Raw genomic sequence first — 15,521 nt, 5'->3', positions numbered from 1 at the left:
TAGCTTGCTGGAAATTATATTTTATCTTAACATGTGAAGACTGGTTATCAGCCTGCTCCAATTGTCCTGTTACTCTAATTCATGTATCTGGTTTGTACAACTTGAATGTAAATAAGAAAATACTTCCCAAACTGTGCCTCTCACATGTAAGCTGTTAATGTTATGTTTCTTTTTATTATATTAACTCCAATGTGTATATGTTGATTTATTATAGGCAACATGCTGTACGGCTCTAGAAATGCCTGTCCACTCAGATGTGTTACATGTCATTATTGATTATATATATACAGATGAAGCTCCTGCTGTCAAAGGTGAGTGTAATGGATTACATATAGACTATTATTATTTAGTCTAAAAATGTCATTTCACAGATAACAGTGTCTCTATGAAGATTATGGGGTATATGCAATTGCGGTCGAATTCCCGAAATTGTCGAATTTCGGGTCATTTTCGCCAAAAAAAAAAAAAAATCGTCAATGCAATTCAGTGCTTTCCGTCAAAAAAACGGACTTTCAAAATTCGACTTTTTGAAATTCGACTTTTCTGCAATGATACAAGTGCTGCAATTCGACAAAAGCATATTCAATTCAAGTTTGGAAATTCGACAGCAGTGCTTTTAGACAGCAAATTCGTCATTTTCATTCCGCCACACTTTGGAGGGTGAAAACAAATAAAAAAAATTTAAACATGTTTTTTTTTGTGTTTTTTTTTTTTTGGATAGCAGATCTATTTATATTAGAAGGGATTAGGTACTTGGTTTGTCTTTTTTGGAGGCACAAGTATTATTTATATATTTTTAAAAATAAATTTTTTTTTTTTTTTTTATAGATGGAATGGTAAAATCCCTGAAAAAAATGGCGTGGGGTCCCCCCTCCAAAGCATAACCAGCCTCGGGCTCTTCGAGCTGGTCCTGGTTCTAAAAATCCGGGAGAAAAATTGACAGCGGATCCCCCGTATTTTTAAAACCAGCACCGGGCTCTGCGCCTGGTGCTGGTGCAAAAAATACGGGGGACAAAACGAGCAGGGGTCCCCCGTATTTTTCACACCAGCATCGGGCTCCACTAGCTGGACAGATAATGCCACAGCCGGGGGTCACTTTTATACAGTGCCCTGCGGCCGTGGCATCAAATCCCCAACTAGTCACCCCTGGCCGGGGTACCCTGGGAGAGTGGGGACCCCTTCAATCAAGGGGTCCCCCCCCCAGCCACCCAAGGGCCAGGGGTGAAGCCCGAGGCTGTCCCCACCATCCAAGGGCTGCGGATGGGAGGCTGATAGCCTTGAGAATTTTTAACGAATATTGTTTTTTCCAGGAGTACTACAAGTCCCAGCAAGCCTCCCCCGCAAGCTGGTACTTGGAGAACCACAAGTACCAGCATGCGGGAGAAAAACGGGCCCGCTGGTACCTGTGGTACTACTGAAAAAAAAATACCCAAATAAAAACAGTACACAGACACCGTGACACGTAAAACTTTATTACACACTGCCGACACACATACTTACCTATGTTGACACGCCGACTGCCACGGTCTCCGACGATCCGGGGTACCTGTGAAAAAAATTATACTCACCTTCCAGCGTCCAGAGGTAAATCCACGTCCAGATATAAATCCACATACTTGGCAAAATAACAAAACGAAAATACCCGATCCAGCGGACTGAAAGGGGTCCCATGTTGACACATGAGACTCCTTTCCCCGAATGCAGAGAGACCTCTCAGAGTGACAGCTGTCACAGAAAGGTCTCTAAAGCCAATCAGGAAGCGCAACTTAGTTGCGCTCATCTGATTGGCTCTGCGCGTCTGAGCAGACAGCGCATCGCACAGCTCCGTCCATTATATTCAATGGTGGGAACTTAGCGGCTAGCGGTGAGGTCACCCGCCGGTCAGCGGCTGACCGCGGGTTAACCCCACCGCTACCCGCAAAGTTCCCACCATTGAAAGTAATGGACGGAGCTTTGCGATGCGCTGTCTGACAGCTCAGACAGTGCACAGCCAATCAGGTGAGCGCCACGGAAGTAGCGCTTCCTGATTGGCTGAAGGGACTTCAGTGACAGGAGTCACGTGATGTCCCGGCATTCGGGGAAAGGGGTCTGATGTGAAAGCATGGGACCCCTTTCAGTCCGGCATGGAACGGGTGTTCGGTTTGTTTTTTTAACAAGTACGAGGATTATCTCTGGACGTGGATATATCTCTGGACGCTGGAAGGTGAGTATAATTTTTTCACAGGTACCCCGGATCGTCGGAGACCGTGGCAGTCGGCGTGTCAACATAGGTAAGTATGTGTGTGTCTGTAGTGTGTAATAAACTTTTACTTGTCACGGTGTCTGTGTCCTGTTTTTATTTGGGTATTTTTTTTCCAGTAGAACTACAGGTACCAGCGGGCCCGTTTTTCTCCCGCATGCTGGTACTTGTGGTTCTCCAAGTACCAGCATGCGGGGGAGGCTTGCTGGGACTTGTAGTACTACTGGAAAAAACAATATTCTTGTCATTTTTCACAAGGCTATAAAAACGATACGTGAGTTACCACTGGACCAGCGCCTAACTTCTCATGGACAGTTGTATTCCTGAACCTCCTCACAACTCTCAATATGGAGGAACTTCCGGGAGTATTTTTCAAAGTTGTACCATGGAAAAGAAATGGTATATACACATAGTGTGATACTGTATAAAAAGACGCCAATTTAATACATAACACACATTACATAACCAAACATTTAAAAACAATTAAGAACACAGAAACCACGTGATAGTGGTGCAGACATTCACTGTAAAGACTGGCCTCCCAGGCAATGATAGTAAAAGTGGCTGATTACCGGCTGTAAGGGAGAACTGGCTCACACCAGTTCTATAAGCATGAGTAAATCAAGGGAAGTCACCAAGCTGCAGCATAGGGATTCCTCAATCTCAGGACTCCTTCACTCGCCAGGTCAGCTCCTTATGCCTTAGTGTCCACACCGGAGGTCAGTCAGCAGAGCATCTACGCGTTACGACCCTCCCCGGGTCTTTCTCAAGGTCAGCCCCCCATCCGCAGCCAATTGGATGGGGGGGACAGCCTCGGGCTTCACCCCTGGCCCTTGGGTGGCTGGGGGGGGGGGGGGGGGGACCCCTTGATTGAAGGGGTCCCCACTCCCCCAGGGTACCCCGGCCAGGGGTGACTAGTTGGGGATTTGATGCCACGGCCGCAGGGCACTGTATAGAAGTGACCCCCGGTTGTGGCATTATCTGTCCAGCTAGTGGAGCCCGATGCTGGTGTGAAAAATACGGGGGACCCCTGCTCGTTTTGTCCCCCGTATTTTTTGCACCAGCACCAGGCGCAGAGCCCGGTGCTGGTTTTAAAAATACGGGGGATCCATGCCCAATTTTTCTCCGCATTTTTAGAACCAGGACCAGCTCGAAGAGCCCGAGGCTGGTTATGCTTTGGAGGGGGGACCCCACGCCATTTTTTTTTTCCGTTTTTTTCCCGTTTTTTAAAATCGCGGCAAAATCCGCCAAATCGGCCGATTTTCGACCGCGGGACTGTCGAATCCGTTTTGCATTGAATATGGTGAATTCCGGCAGCCACCTGCCGGAATTCACCTGTCGAATTGTGTCGAATTTAAAAACGGCGATAATTTGCCGCGATTCGCCGTGAATTGCATATACCCCTATATAATCCAAATCTGTAGAACCTGCTCTGAATTCCTAAACTGGCCAGGATCCATAATGAGTGTCTGAATGTTACTTGCAGTAAGAAATAATTGAGGCAGTAAGAGGTATCCTAGAACGAAAAACTTTCCCTATTACTCAGATTTCTGTAGAAGTCTGAGATTTTTTTCCCCCTCCATACTATTTTCCTTCATTCCTTGTGTTTGTGAACCACAAGAATGGGAAAATGGTTTGGTTTGACATTGGCCATATATTCTTTCTTGTACAGTGATACATCGGTAGACCTGTTTTTTTGTTTGTTTTCATTTCTCTGACGTCCTAGTGGATGCTGGGAACTCCGTAAGGACCATGGGGAATAGACGGGCTCCGCAGGAGACTGGGCACTCCAAAAGAAAGATTAGGTACTATCTGGTGTGCACTGGCTCCTCCCTCTATGCCCCTCCTCCAGACCTCAGTTAGAATCTGTGCCCGGCCAGAGCTGGGTGCTCCTAGTGGGCTCTCCTGAGCTTGCTAGAAAAGAAAGTATTTGTTAGGTTTTTTATTTTCAGTGAGATCTGCTGGCAACAGACTCACTGCTACGTGGGACTGAGGGGAGAGAAGCAAACCTACCTGCTTGCAGCTAGCTTGTGCTTCTTAGGCTACTGGACACCATTAGCTCCAGAGGGTTCGAACACAGGGCCTGACCTCGATCGTCCGTTCCCGGAGCCGCGCCGCCGTCCCCCTTGGAGAGCCAGAAGACAGAAGAGAAGCGATGAAATCGGCGGCAGAAGACTCCTGTCTTTATTAAGGTAGCGCACAGCACCGCAGCTGTGCGCCATTGCTCCCACAGCACACCACACACTCCGGTCATTGTAGGGTGCAGGGCGCTGGGGGGGGGGGGGGGCCCGGCCCGGCCCGGCCCTGGGCAGCAATTATAATACCTTTTGGCACTTAAAATACACATAATACAGTCTGAAAACTGTATATGTGTAAAAACCCCCGCCATTAAGTTACATAAAACGCGGGACAGAAGCCAGCCGCTGAAAGCGGGGCCTTCTTCCTCAGCACACCAGCGCCATTTTCCCTTCACAGCTCTGCTGGAAGCAGCTCCCCAGGCTCTCCCCTGCAGTATCCTGATACAAGAAGGGTAAAAAAAGAGAGGGGGGGGGGCACATAAATTTAGGCGCAAATAAGATATTTAAGCAGCTATTGGGTAAATCACTTTTTATAGTGTAAATCCCTGTGTTATATAGCGCTGTGGTGTGTGCTGGCATACTCTCTCTCTGTCTCCCCAAAGGACTTTGTGGGGTCCTGTCCTCAGTCTGAGCATTCCCTGTGTGTGTGCGGTGTGTCGGTACGGCTGTGTCGACATGTTTGATGAGGAGGGTTACGTGGAGGCGGAGCAGGGGCAGATAAGTGTGGTGTCGCCCCCGACGGGGCCGACACCTGATTGGATGGATATGTGGAAGGTCTTAACCGACAGTGTCAACTCCTTACATAAAAGGTTCGATGACGCAGCAGCCTTGGGACAGCCGGGGTCTCAGCCCGCGCCTGCCCAGGCGACTCAGAAGCCGTTAGGGGCTCATAAACGCCCGCTAGCTCAGATGGTAGACACAGATGTTGACACGGAGTCTGACTCCAGTGTAGATGAGGATGAGACAAATGTACAGTCTACAAAAGCCATCCGATGCATGATTACTGCAATGAAAGATGTATTGCACATTTCTGATACAGGTTGAGTATCCCTTATCCAAAATGCTTGGGACCAGAAGTATTTTGGATATGGGATTTTTCCGTATTTTGGAATAATTGCATACTATAATGAGATATCATGGCGATGGGACCTAAATCTAAGCACAGAATGCATTTATGTTTCATATACACATTATACACACAGCCTGATGGTAATTTTAGCCAATATTTTTTATAACTTTGTGCATTAAACAAAGTGTGTCTACATTCACACAATTCATTTATATTTCATATACACCTTATACACACAGCCTGAGGGTCATTTAATACAATATTTTTAACAACTTTGTGTAGTAAACAAAGTTTGTGTACATTGAGCCATCAAAAAACAAAGATTTCACTATCTCGGTCTCACTCAAAAAATTCCGTATTTGGGAATATTCCGTATTTCGGAATATTTGGATATGGGATACTCAACCTGTATTAACCCGGTTACCACCAAGAGGGGTATTATGTTTGGGGAGAAAAAGCAGCCAGTGACTTTTCCCCCATCTGATGAATTAAATGATTTGTGTGAAGAAGCGTGGAGTTACCCTGATAAGAAACTAGTGATTTCTAAGAGGTTACTGATGGCGTACCCTTTCCCGCCAACGGATAGGTTACGTTGGGAAACATCCCCTAGGGTGGACAAGGCGCTAACACGCTTATCTAAAAGGGTGGCACTGCCGTCTCAGGATACGGCCGCCCTAAAGGAGCCTGCGGATAGAAAGCAGGAAGCTATCCTGAAGTCTGTGTATACACACTCTGGTACTCTACTGAGACCTGCTATTGCTTCAGCCTGGATGTGTAGTGCTGCAGCAGCATGGACTGATACCCTGTCAGACAACATTGATTCCCTCGACAGGGATACTGTTTTGCTAACCATCGAACATATAAAAGACGTCGTCTTATATATGCGGGATGCCCAGAGGGACATTTGCCTTCTGGCATCTAGAATTAATGCAATGTCCATTTCTGCCAGGAGAGTATTATGGACTCGGCAGTGGACAGGTGATGCTGATTCTAAAAAACACATGGAGGTTTTGCCTTATAAGGGTGAGGAATTGTTTGGGGACGGTCTCTCGGACCTCATATCCACAGCAACTGCTGGGAAGTCGACTTTTTTACCTCAGGTTCCCTCACAGCCTAAGAAAGCACCGTATTATCAAGTTCAGTCCTTTCGGCCTCAGAAAGGCAAGCGGGTCAGAGGAGCATCCTTTCTGGCCAGAGGCAAGGGTAGAGGAAAGAAGCTGCACCAGGCAGCCAGTTCCCAGGAACAAAAATCCTCCCCTGCTTCCACTAAGTCCACCGCATGACGTTGGTTCTCCACAGGCGGAGCCAGGTGCGGTGGGGGCGCGTCTCCGAAACTTCAGCAACCAGTGGGTTCGCTCACAAGTGGATCTCTGGGCTGTACAAATTGTATCTCAGGGATACAAGCTGGAGTTCGAGGCGACTCCCCCTCGCCGTTACCTCAAATCAGCCTTGCCAGCTGCTCCCAGGGAAAGGGAGGTAGTACTGGCGGCAATTCACAAGCTGTACCTCCAGCAGGTGATAATCAAGGTCCCCCTCCTTCAACAGGGCAGGGGTTACTATTCCACAATGTTTGTGGTACCGAAACCGGACGGTTCGGTGAGAACCATTCTGAATTTAAAATCCTTAAACACTTATATAAAGAAGTTCAAGTTCAAAATGGAATCGCTCAGGGCGGTTATTGCAAGCCTGGAAGAGGGGGATTTTATGGTGTCGCTGGACATCAAGGATGCTTACTTGCATGTCCCCATTTACCCACCTCACCAGGAATACCTCAGGTTTGTGGTACAGGACTGTCATTACCAATTCCAGACGTTGCCGTTTGGTCTCTCCACAGCACCGAGAATATTTACCAAGGTAATGGCCGAAATGATGATACTCCTTCGGAAGAAGGGAGTTATAATTATCCCGTACTTGGACGATCTCCTCATAAAGGCGAGGTCCAGAGAGCAGTTGTTGGTCAGCGTAGCACTCTCTCAGGAAGTGTTGCAACAGCACGGCTGGATTCTGAATATCCCAAAATCGCAGCTGATTCCTGCGACGCGTCTGCTTTTCCTGGGCATTATTCTGGACATGTAAACCGCCAGGGCGGCACGAGAAGCAGGATGGCAATGGCAGGAGCCACAAGGATTCTTCGATGGGCGGAGAATCACGTGCTAGCACTGTCAGCAGTGTTCATTCCGGGAGTGGACAACTGGGAAGCAGACTTCCTCAGCAGGCACGACCTCCACCCGGGAGAGTGGGGACTTCATCAAGAAGTCTTCACACAGATTGTAAATCGCTGGGAACTGCCACGGGTGGACATGATGGCGTCCCGCCTCAACAAGAAGCTAAAAAAATATTGCGCCAGGTCAAGGGACCCTCAGGCGATAGCTGTGGACTCACTAGTGACACCGTGGGTGTACCAGTCGGTTTATGTGTTCCCTCCTCTTCCTCTCATACCCAAGGTACTGAGGATAGTAAGAAAGAGAGGAGAATAACTATACTCATCGTTCCGGATTGGCCAAGAAGAACTTGGTACCCAGAACTACAAGAAATGATCTCGGACCCATGGCCTCTGCCTCTCAGACAGGACCTGTTACAGCAGGGGCCCTGTCTGTTCCAAGTACCGCGGCTGCGTTTGATGGCATGGCGGTTGAACGCCGGATCCTAACGGAAAATAAGAATTTACTCACCGTTAATTCTATTTCTCATAGTCCGTAGTGGATGCTGGGGACTCCGTAAGGACCATGGGGATTAGCGGCTCCGTAGGAGACTGGGCACAACTATAAAGAAAGCTTTTAGACTACTGGTGTGCACTGGCTCCTCCCACTAAGACCCTCCTCCAGACCTCAGTTAGGATACTGTGCCCGGAAGAGCTGACACAATTAGGAAGGATTTTGAATCCCGGGTAAGACTCATACCAGCCACACCAATCACACCGTATAACTCGTGTATACAATACCCAGTTAACAGCATGATAACAACTGAGCCTCTCAACAGATAGCTCAACAATAACCCTTTAGTTAAGCAATAACTATATACAAGTATTGCAGACAATCCGCACTTGGGATGGGCGCCCAGCATCCACTACGGACTATGAGAAATAGAATTACCGGTAAGTAAATTCTTATTTTCTCTAACGTCCTAAGTGGATGCTGGGGACTCCGTAAGGACCATGGGGATTATACCAAAGCTCCCAAATGGGCGGGAGAGTGCGGATGACTCTGCAGCACCGAATGAGAGAACTCAAGGTCCTCCTCAGCCAGGGTATCAAATTTGTAGAATTTTGCAAACGTGTTTGAACCCGACCAAGTAGCAGCTCGGCAAAGTTGAAGAGCCGAGACCCCTCGGGCAGCCGCCCAAGAAGAGCCCACTTTCCTCGTGGAATGGGCTTTCACTGATTTAGGATGCGGCAGTCCAGCCGCAGAATGTGCAAGCTGAATCGTACTACAGATCCAGCGAGCAATAGTCTGCTTAGAAGCAGGTGCACCCAACTTGTTGGGCGCATACAGGATTAAGAGCGAGTCAGTCTTCCTGACTCCAGCAGTCCTGGAAACATAAATTTTCAAAGCCCGGACTACGTCCAGCAACTTGGAATCCTCCAAGTCCCGAGTAGCCGCAGGCACCACAATAGGTTCAAATGAAACGCTGATACCACCTTTGGGAGAAATTGGGGACGAGTCCTCAATTCTGCCCTGTCCATATGAAAGATCAGATACGGGCTTTTACATGACAAAGCCGCCAATTCTGACACACGCCTAGCTGAAGCTAAGGCCAACAGCATGACCACCTTCCACGTGAGTTACTTTAGCTCTACGGTCCTAAGTGGCTCAAACCAGTGTGATTTCAGGAAATCCAACACAATGTTAAGATCCCAAGGTGCCACTGGAGGCACAAAAGGGGGCTGAATATGCAGCACTCCCTTTACAAACGTCTGAACTTCAGGCAGTGAAGCCAGTTCTTTTTGAAAGAAAATAGATAGGGCCGAAATCTGGACCTTTATGGACCCCAATTTTAGGCCCATAGTCACCCCTGACTGTAGGAAGTGCAGAAATCGACCTAGCTGGAATTCCTCTGTTGGAGCCTTCCTGGCCTCACACCAAGCGACATATTTTCGCCATATGCGGTGATAATGCTTTGCTGTCACATCCTTCCTAGCTTTCAGCGTAGGAATCACTTCATCTGGAATGCCCTTTTCTCTAACGTCTTAAGTGGATGCTGGGGACTCCGTAAGGACCATGGGGATTAGCGGCTCCGCAGGAGACTGGGCACAACTATAAAGAAAGCTTTTAGACTACTGGTGTGCACTGGCTCCTCCCACTAAGACCCTCCTCCAGACCTCAGTTAGATTCTTGTGCCCGGCTGAGCTGGATGCACACTAGGGGCTCTCCGTCCCAAGTGCGGACTCTCTGCAATACATGTATATAGTTATTGCTTCCCTAAAGGGTTATTGTTATGAGCCATCCGTAAAAGGAGGCTCAGTTGTTGTTCATACTGTTAACTGGGTATGGTTATTACAAGTTGTACAGTGTGATTGGTGTGGCTGGTATGAGTCTTACCCTGGATTCCAAATCCTTTCTTTGTTGTGTCAGCTCTTCCGGGCACAGTTTCCCTAACTGAGGTCTGGAGGAGGGGCATAGAGGGAGGAGCCAGTGCACACCAGATAGTACCTAATCTTTCTTTTAGAGTGCCCAGTCTCCTGCGGAGCCCGTCTATTCCCCATGGTCCTTACGGAGTTCCCAGCATCCACTACGGACTACGAGAAATAGAATTACTGGTGAGTAAATTTTTATTTTGCCATTAGGGTCCTACTGTAATGCATGAGGACTAGAGAACCCTATGACACAGCACTACCTCTGGGTTTAATTATCACCAGGATGTCCAGAGCTGCCATCACATTGCCCCCTGGTGGTAACAGTTGACCAGGTTGAGACTCGCTGCTATTGCCAATTGCTCTTCTTTTTAGCATGGCTTTTGTTTATGTCTGTGTTGTTTCTAACTGACAGTTTTACTTTAAAATATGTTTTGTTGGCACATATGTATTGTTTTAGACTCATTTTGCACTTTCTTCTCAATGCACTTGGTCTCTTCGTGTGATAGATAAACAAAGGATGAGGAATTCAGCTGTCCCTGTTGGCGCACAAATATTAAAACATAAATGTTATCAATATTTTTTAATATAAGTTTCTCTAACGTCCTAGTGGATGCTGGGGACTCCGTCAGGACCATGGGGAATAGCGGCTCCGCAGGAGACAGGGCACAAAACTAAAGCTTTAGGATCAGGTGGTGTGTACTGGCTCCTCCCCCTATGACCCTCCTCCAAGCCTCAGTTAGGTTTTTGTGCCCGTCCGAGCAGGGTGCAATCTAGGTGGCTCTCATAAAGAGCTGCTTAGAAAAAGTTTTTTAGGTTTCTTATTTTCAGTGAGTCCTGCTGGCAACAGGCTCACTGCTACGAGGGACTTAGGGGAGAGAAGTGAACTCACCTGCGTGCAGGATGGATTTGCTTCTTAGGCTACTGGACACCATTAGCTCCAGAGGGATCGAACACAGGCCCAGCCATGGAGTCCGGTCCCGGAGCCGTGCCGCCGACCCCCCTTGCAGATGCCGAAGTTGAAGAGGTCCAGAGGTCCGGAAACAGGCGGCAGAAGACTTTCAGTCTTCATAAGGTAGCGCACAGCACTGCAGCTGTGCGCCATTGTTGTCGGCACACTTCACACCAGCGGTCACTGAGGGTGCAGGGCGCTGGGGGGGGCGCCCTGGGCAGCAATGTATAATACCTTTTTCTATGGCTAAAATACATCACATATAGCCCTTGAGGCTATATGGATGTATTTAACCCCTGCCATATATCGCAAACTCCGGGAGAAGAGCCCGCCGTTTTAGGGGGCGGGGCCTATTCTCCTCAGCACACAGCGCCATTTTCCTGCTCAGCTCCGCTGTGAGGAAGGCTCCCAGGACTCTCCCCTGCACTGCACTACAGAAACAGGGTAAAACAGAGAAGGGGGGCATATTTTGGCGATATTTTTATATATTAAGCGCATATAACAGAAACAACACCTTTTAGGGTTGTTTATATACATTTTTATAGCGCTTTGGTGTGTGCTGGCAAACTCTCCCTCTGTCTCCCCAAAGGGCTAGTGGGGTCCTGTCTTCGATAAGAGCATTCCCTGTGTGTCTGCTGTGTGTCGGTACGTGTGTGTCGACATGTATGAGGACGATGTTGGTGTGGAGGCGGAGCAATTGCCGGTAATGGTGATGTCACCCCCTAGGGAGTCGACACCGGAATGGATGGCTTTAATTATGGAATTACGTGATAATGTTAGCACGCTGCAAAAGTCAGTTGACGACATGAGACGGCCGGAAAACCAGTTAGTACCTGTCCAGGCGTCTCAGGCACCGTCAGGGGCTGTAAAACGTCCCTTACCTCAGTCAGTCGACACAGGTACCGACACAGATGAATCTAGTGTCGACGGTGAAGAAAGAAACGTATTTTCCAATAGGGCCACACGTTATATGATCACGGCAATGAAGGAGGCTTTGCATATCTCTGATACTGCAGGTACCTCAAAGGGGGGTATTATGTGGGGTGTGAAAAAACTACCTGTAGCTTTTCCAGAATCAGAGGAATTGAATGACGTGTGTGATGAAGCGTGGGTTAACCCCGATAGAAAACTGCTAATTTCAAAGAAGTTATTGGCATTATACCCTTTCCCACCAGAGGTTAGGGCGCGCTGGGAAACACCCCCTAGGGTGGATAAGGCGCTCACACGCTTATCAAAACAAGTGGCGTTACCGTCTCCTGATACGGCCGCCCTCAAGGATCCAGCTGATAGGAGGCTGGAAACTACCCTGAAGAGTATATACACACATACTGGTGTTATACTGCGACCAGCAATAGCCTCAGCCTGAATGTGCAGTGCTGGGGTGGTGTGGTCGGATTCCCTGACTGAAAATATTGATACCCTGGATAGGGACAGTATTTTATTGACTATAGAGCAATTAAAGGATGCTTTTCTTTATATGCGAGATGCTCAGAGGGATATTTGCACTCTGGCATCGAGAGTAAGTGCGATGTCCATATCTGCCAGAAGAAGTTTATGGACGCGACAGTGGTCAGGTGATGCGGATTCCAAACGGCTTATGGAAGTATTGCCGTATAAAGGAGAGGAATTATTTGGGGTCGGTCTATCGGATCTGGTGGCCACGGCAACAGCCGGAAAATCCACTTTTTTACCTCAGGTCACCTCCCAACAGAAAAAGACACCGTCTTTTCAGCCGCAGTCCTTTCGTTCCTATAAGAACAAGCGGGCAAAAGGACAGTCATATTTGCCCAGAGGCAAAGGAAGGGGTAAGAGGGTGCAGCAAGCAACTACTTCCCACGAACAGAAGCCCTCCCCGGCTTCTACAAAGCCCTCAGCATGACGCTGGGGCTGTGCAAGCGGACTCAGGGGCGGTGGGGGGTCGACTAAAGATTTTCAGCACACAGTGGGCGCGCTCACAGGTGGACCCTTGGATCCTGCAGGTAGTATCTCAGGGTTACAAGTTGGAATTCGAAAGGTCTCCCCCTCGCCGGTTCCTAAAGTCTGCTTTACCAACGTCTCCCTCAGAAAGGGCGACTGTATTGGAAGCCATTCACAAGCTGTATTCTCAGCAGGTGATAGTCAAGGTACCCCTCCTACAACAGGGAAAGGGGTATTATTCCACACTATTTGTGGTACCGAAGCCGGACGGTTCGGTAAGACCTATTCTAAATCTGAAATCCTTGAACCTGTACATACAGAAATTCAAGTTCAAGATGGAGTCACTCAGAGCAGTGATAGCGAATCTGGAAGAAGGGGACTTCATGGTGTCCCTGGACATAAAAGATGCTTATCTGCATGTCCCAATTTACCCTTCACACCAAGGGTATCTCAGGTTCGTGATACAAAACTGTCATTATCAGTTTCAAACGCTGCCGTTTGGTTTGTCCACGGCACCTCGGGTCTTTACCAAGGTAATGGCCGAAATGATGGTTCTTCTACGAAGAAAAGGCGTATTAATTATCCCTTACTTGGACGATCTCCTGATAAGGGCAAGGTCCAGAGAACAGCTGGAAGTCGGAGTAGCACTAACCCAAGTAGTGCTTCAACAACACGGGTGGATTCTGAATCTTCCAAAATCTCAATTGACCCCGACGACACGTCTGCTGTTCCTGGGAATGATTCTGGACACTGTTCAGAAAAAGGTGTTTCTCCCGGAGGAGAAAGCAAGGGAGTTATCCGAACTTGTCAGGAACCTCCTAAAACCAGGAAATGTGTCAGTACATCAATGCACAAGAGTCCTGGGAAAGATGGTGGCTTCTTACGAAGCAATTCCATTCGGCAGATTCCACGCACGAATATTTCAGTGGGATCTGCTGGACAAATGGTCCGGATCGCATCTGCACATGCATCAGCGGATAACACTGTCACCAAGAACAAGGGTGTCTCTTCTGTGGTGGTTGCAGAGTGCCCATCTGTTAGAGGGCCGCAGATTCGGCATACAGGACTGGGTCCTGGTGACTACGGATGCCAGCCTACGAGGCTGGGGAGCAGTCACACAGGGAAGAAACTTCCAGGGCGTGTGGTCGAACCTGGAGACGTCTCTTCACATAAATATACTGGAGCTAAGAGCGATTTACAATGCTCTAAGCCTGGCAAAACCGCTGCTTCAGGGTCAGCCGGTGTTGATCCAGTCGGACAACATCACGGCAGTCGCCCACGTAAACAGACAGGGCGGCACGAGAAGCAGAAGAGCAATGACAGAAGCTGCAAGGATTCTTCGCTGGGCAGAAAATCATGTCATAGCACTGTCAGCAGTGTTCATTCCGGGAGTGGACAACTGGGAAGCAGACTTCCTCAGCAGACACGACCTCCACCCGGGAGAGTGGGGACTTCATCCAGAAGTCTTCCACATGATTGTGAACCGTTGGGAAAAACCAAAGGTGGACATGATGGCGTCCCGCCTCAACAAGAAACTGGACAGATATTGCGCCAGGTCAAGAGACCCTCAGGCAATAGCTGTGGACGCTCTGGTAACACCGTGGGTGTACCAGTCCGTGTATGTGTTTCCTCCTCTGCCTCTCATACCAAAGGTACTGAGAATTATACGGCTACGGGGAGTAAGAACAATACTCGTGGCTCCGGATTGGCCGAGAAGGACTTGGTACCCGGAACTTCAAGAGATGCTCACGGAAGAGCCGTGGCCTCTACCGTTAAGAAGGGATCTGCTTCAGCAGGGACCTTGTATGTTCCAAGACTTACCGCGACTGCGTTTGACGGCATGGCGGTTGAACGCCGGATTCTAAAAGAAAAGGGCATTCCAGAGGAAGTTATTCCTACCTTGATTAAAGCCAGGAAGGAAGTGACCGCACAACATTATCACCGCATTCGGAGAAAATATGTTGCGTGGTGTGAGGCCAAGAAGGCCCCAACGGAGGAATTTCAATTGGGTCGATTCCTACATTTCCTGCAGGCAGGATTGTCTATGGGCCTCAAATTGGGGTCTATTAAGGTTCAAATTTCGGCCTTATCGATTTTCTTCCAGAAAGAATTGGCTTCAGTGCCTGAAGTACAAACCTTTGTCAAAGGTGTACTACATATACAGCCCCCGATTGTGCCTCCAGTGGCACCGTGGGATCTCAACGTAGTTTTGGATTTTCTCAAATCCCATTGGTTTGAGCCGCTCAAATCGGTAGATTTGAAGTATCTTACATGGAAAGTAACCATGCTACTGGCCCTGGCTTCAGCCAGGAGAGTATCAGAGTTGGCGGCTTTATCGTACAAAAGCCCATATCTGATTTTCCATTCGGACAGGGCAGAACTGCGGACGCGTCCTCAGTTTCTGCCTAAGGTGGTTTCGGCTTTTCACTTGAACCAGCCTATTGTGGTGCCTGCGGCTACTAGCGACTTGGAGGACTCCAAGTTGCTGGACGTTGTCAGAGCATTGAAAATATATATTTCAAGGACGGCTGGAGTCAGAAAATCTGACTCGCTGTTTATCCTGTATGCACCCAACAAGATGGGTGCTCCTGCGTCTAAGCAGACGATTGCTCGTTGGATCTGTAGCACAATCCAACTTGCACATTCTGTGGCAGGCCTGCCACAGCCTAAATCTGTAAATGCCCACTCCACAAGGA

At 48.4% G+C, this 15,521-nt stretch overlaps 1 protein-coding gene across 5 annotated transcripts in view; it reads left to right on the top strand.

Annotated features, from left to right (window-relative positions):
- IBTK (inhibitor of Bruton tyrosine kinase) overlaps positions 1-15,521 on the top strand; it is a 325,853-nt gene that overhangs the window by 132,659 nt on the left and 177,673 nt on the right. For all 5 annotated transcript variants that reach the window (XR_010176005.1, XM_063916884.1, XM_063916885.1 and 2 more), the window contains one exon: positions 215-311. Coding sequence is in view for 4 of the 5 variants with exons in the window: in XM_063916884.1 (XP_063772954.1) it covers positions 215-311 (97 nt within the window). In the remaining variant the exon portion in view is untranslated. The remainder of the gene's footprint in view (positions 1-214; positions 312-15,521) is intronic.

This window comes from Pseudophryne corroboree, chromosome 4 (genome assembly GCF_028390025.1).
Source record: "Pseudophryne corroboree isolate aPseCor3 chromosome 4, aPseCor3.hap2, whole genome shotgun sequence".
NCBI lineage: Eukaryota > Metazoa > Chordata > Amphibia > Anura > Myobatrachidae > Pseudophryne > Pseudophryne corroboree.
Note: the sequence above shows the minus strand (reverse complement) of the source record. Positions and strands in the feature narration are given on the sequence as shown.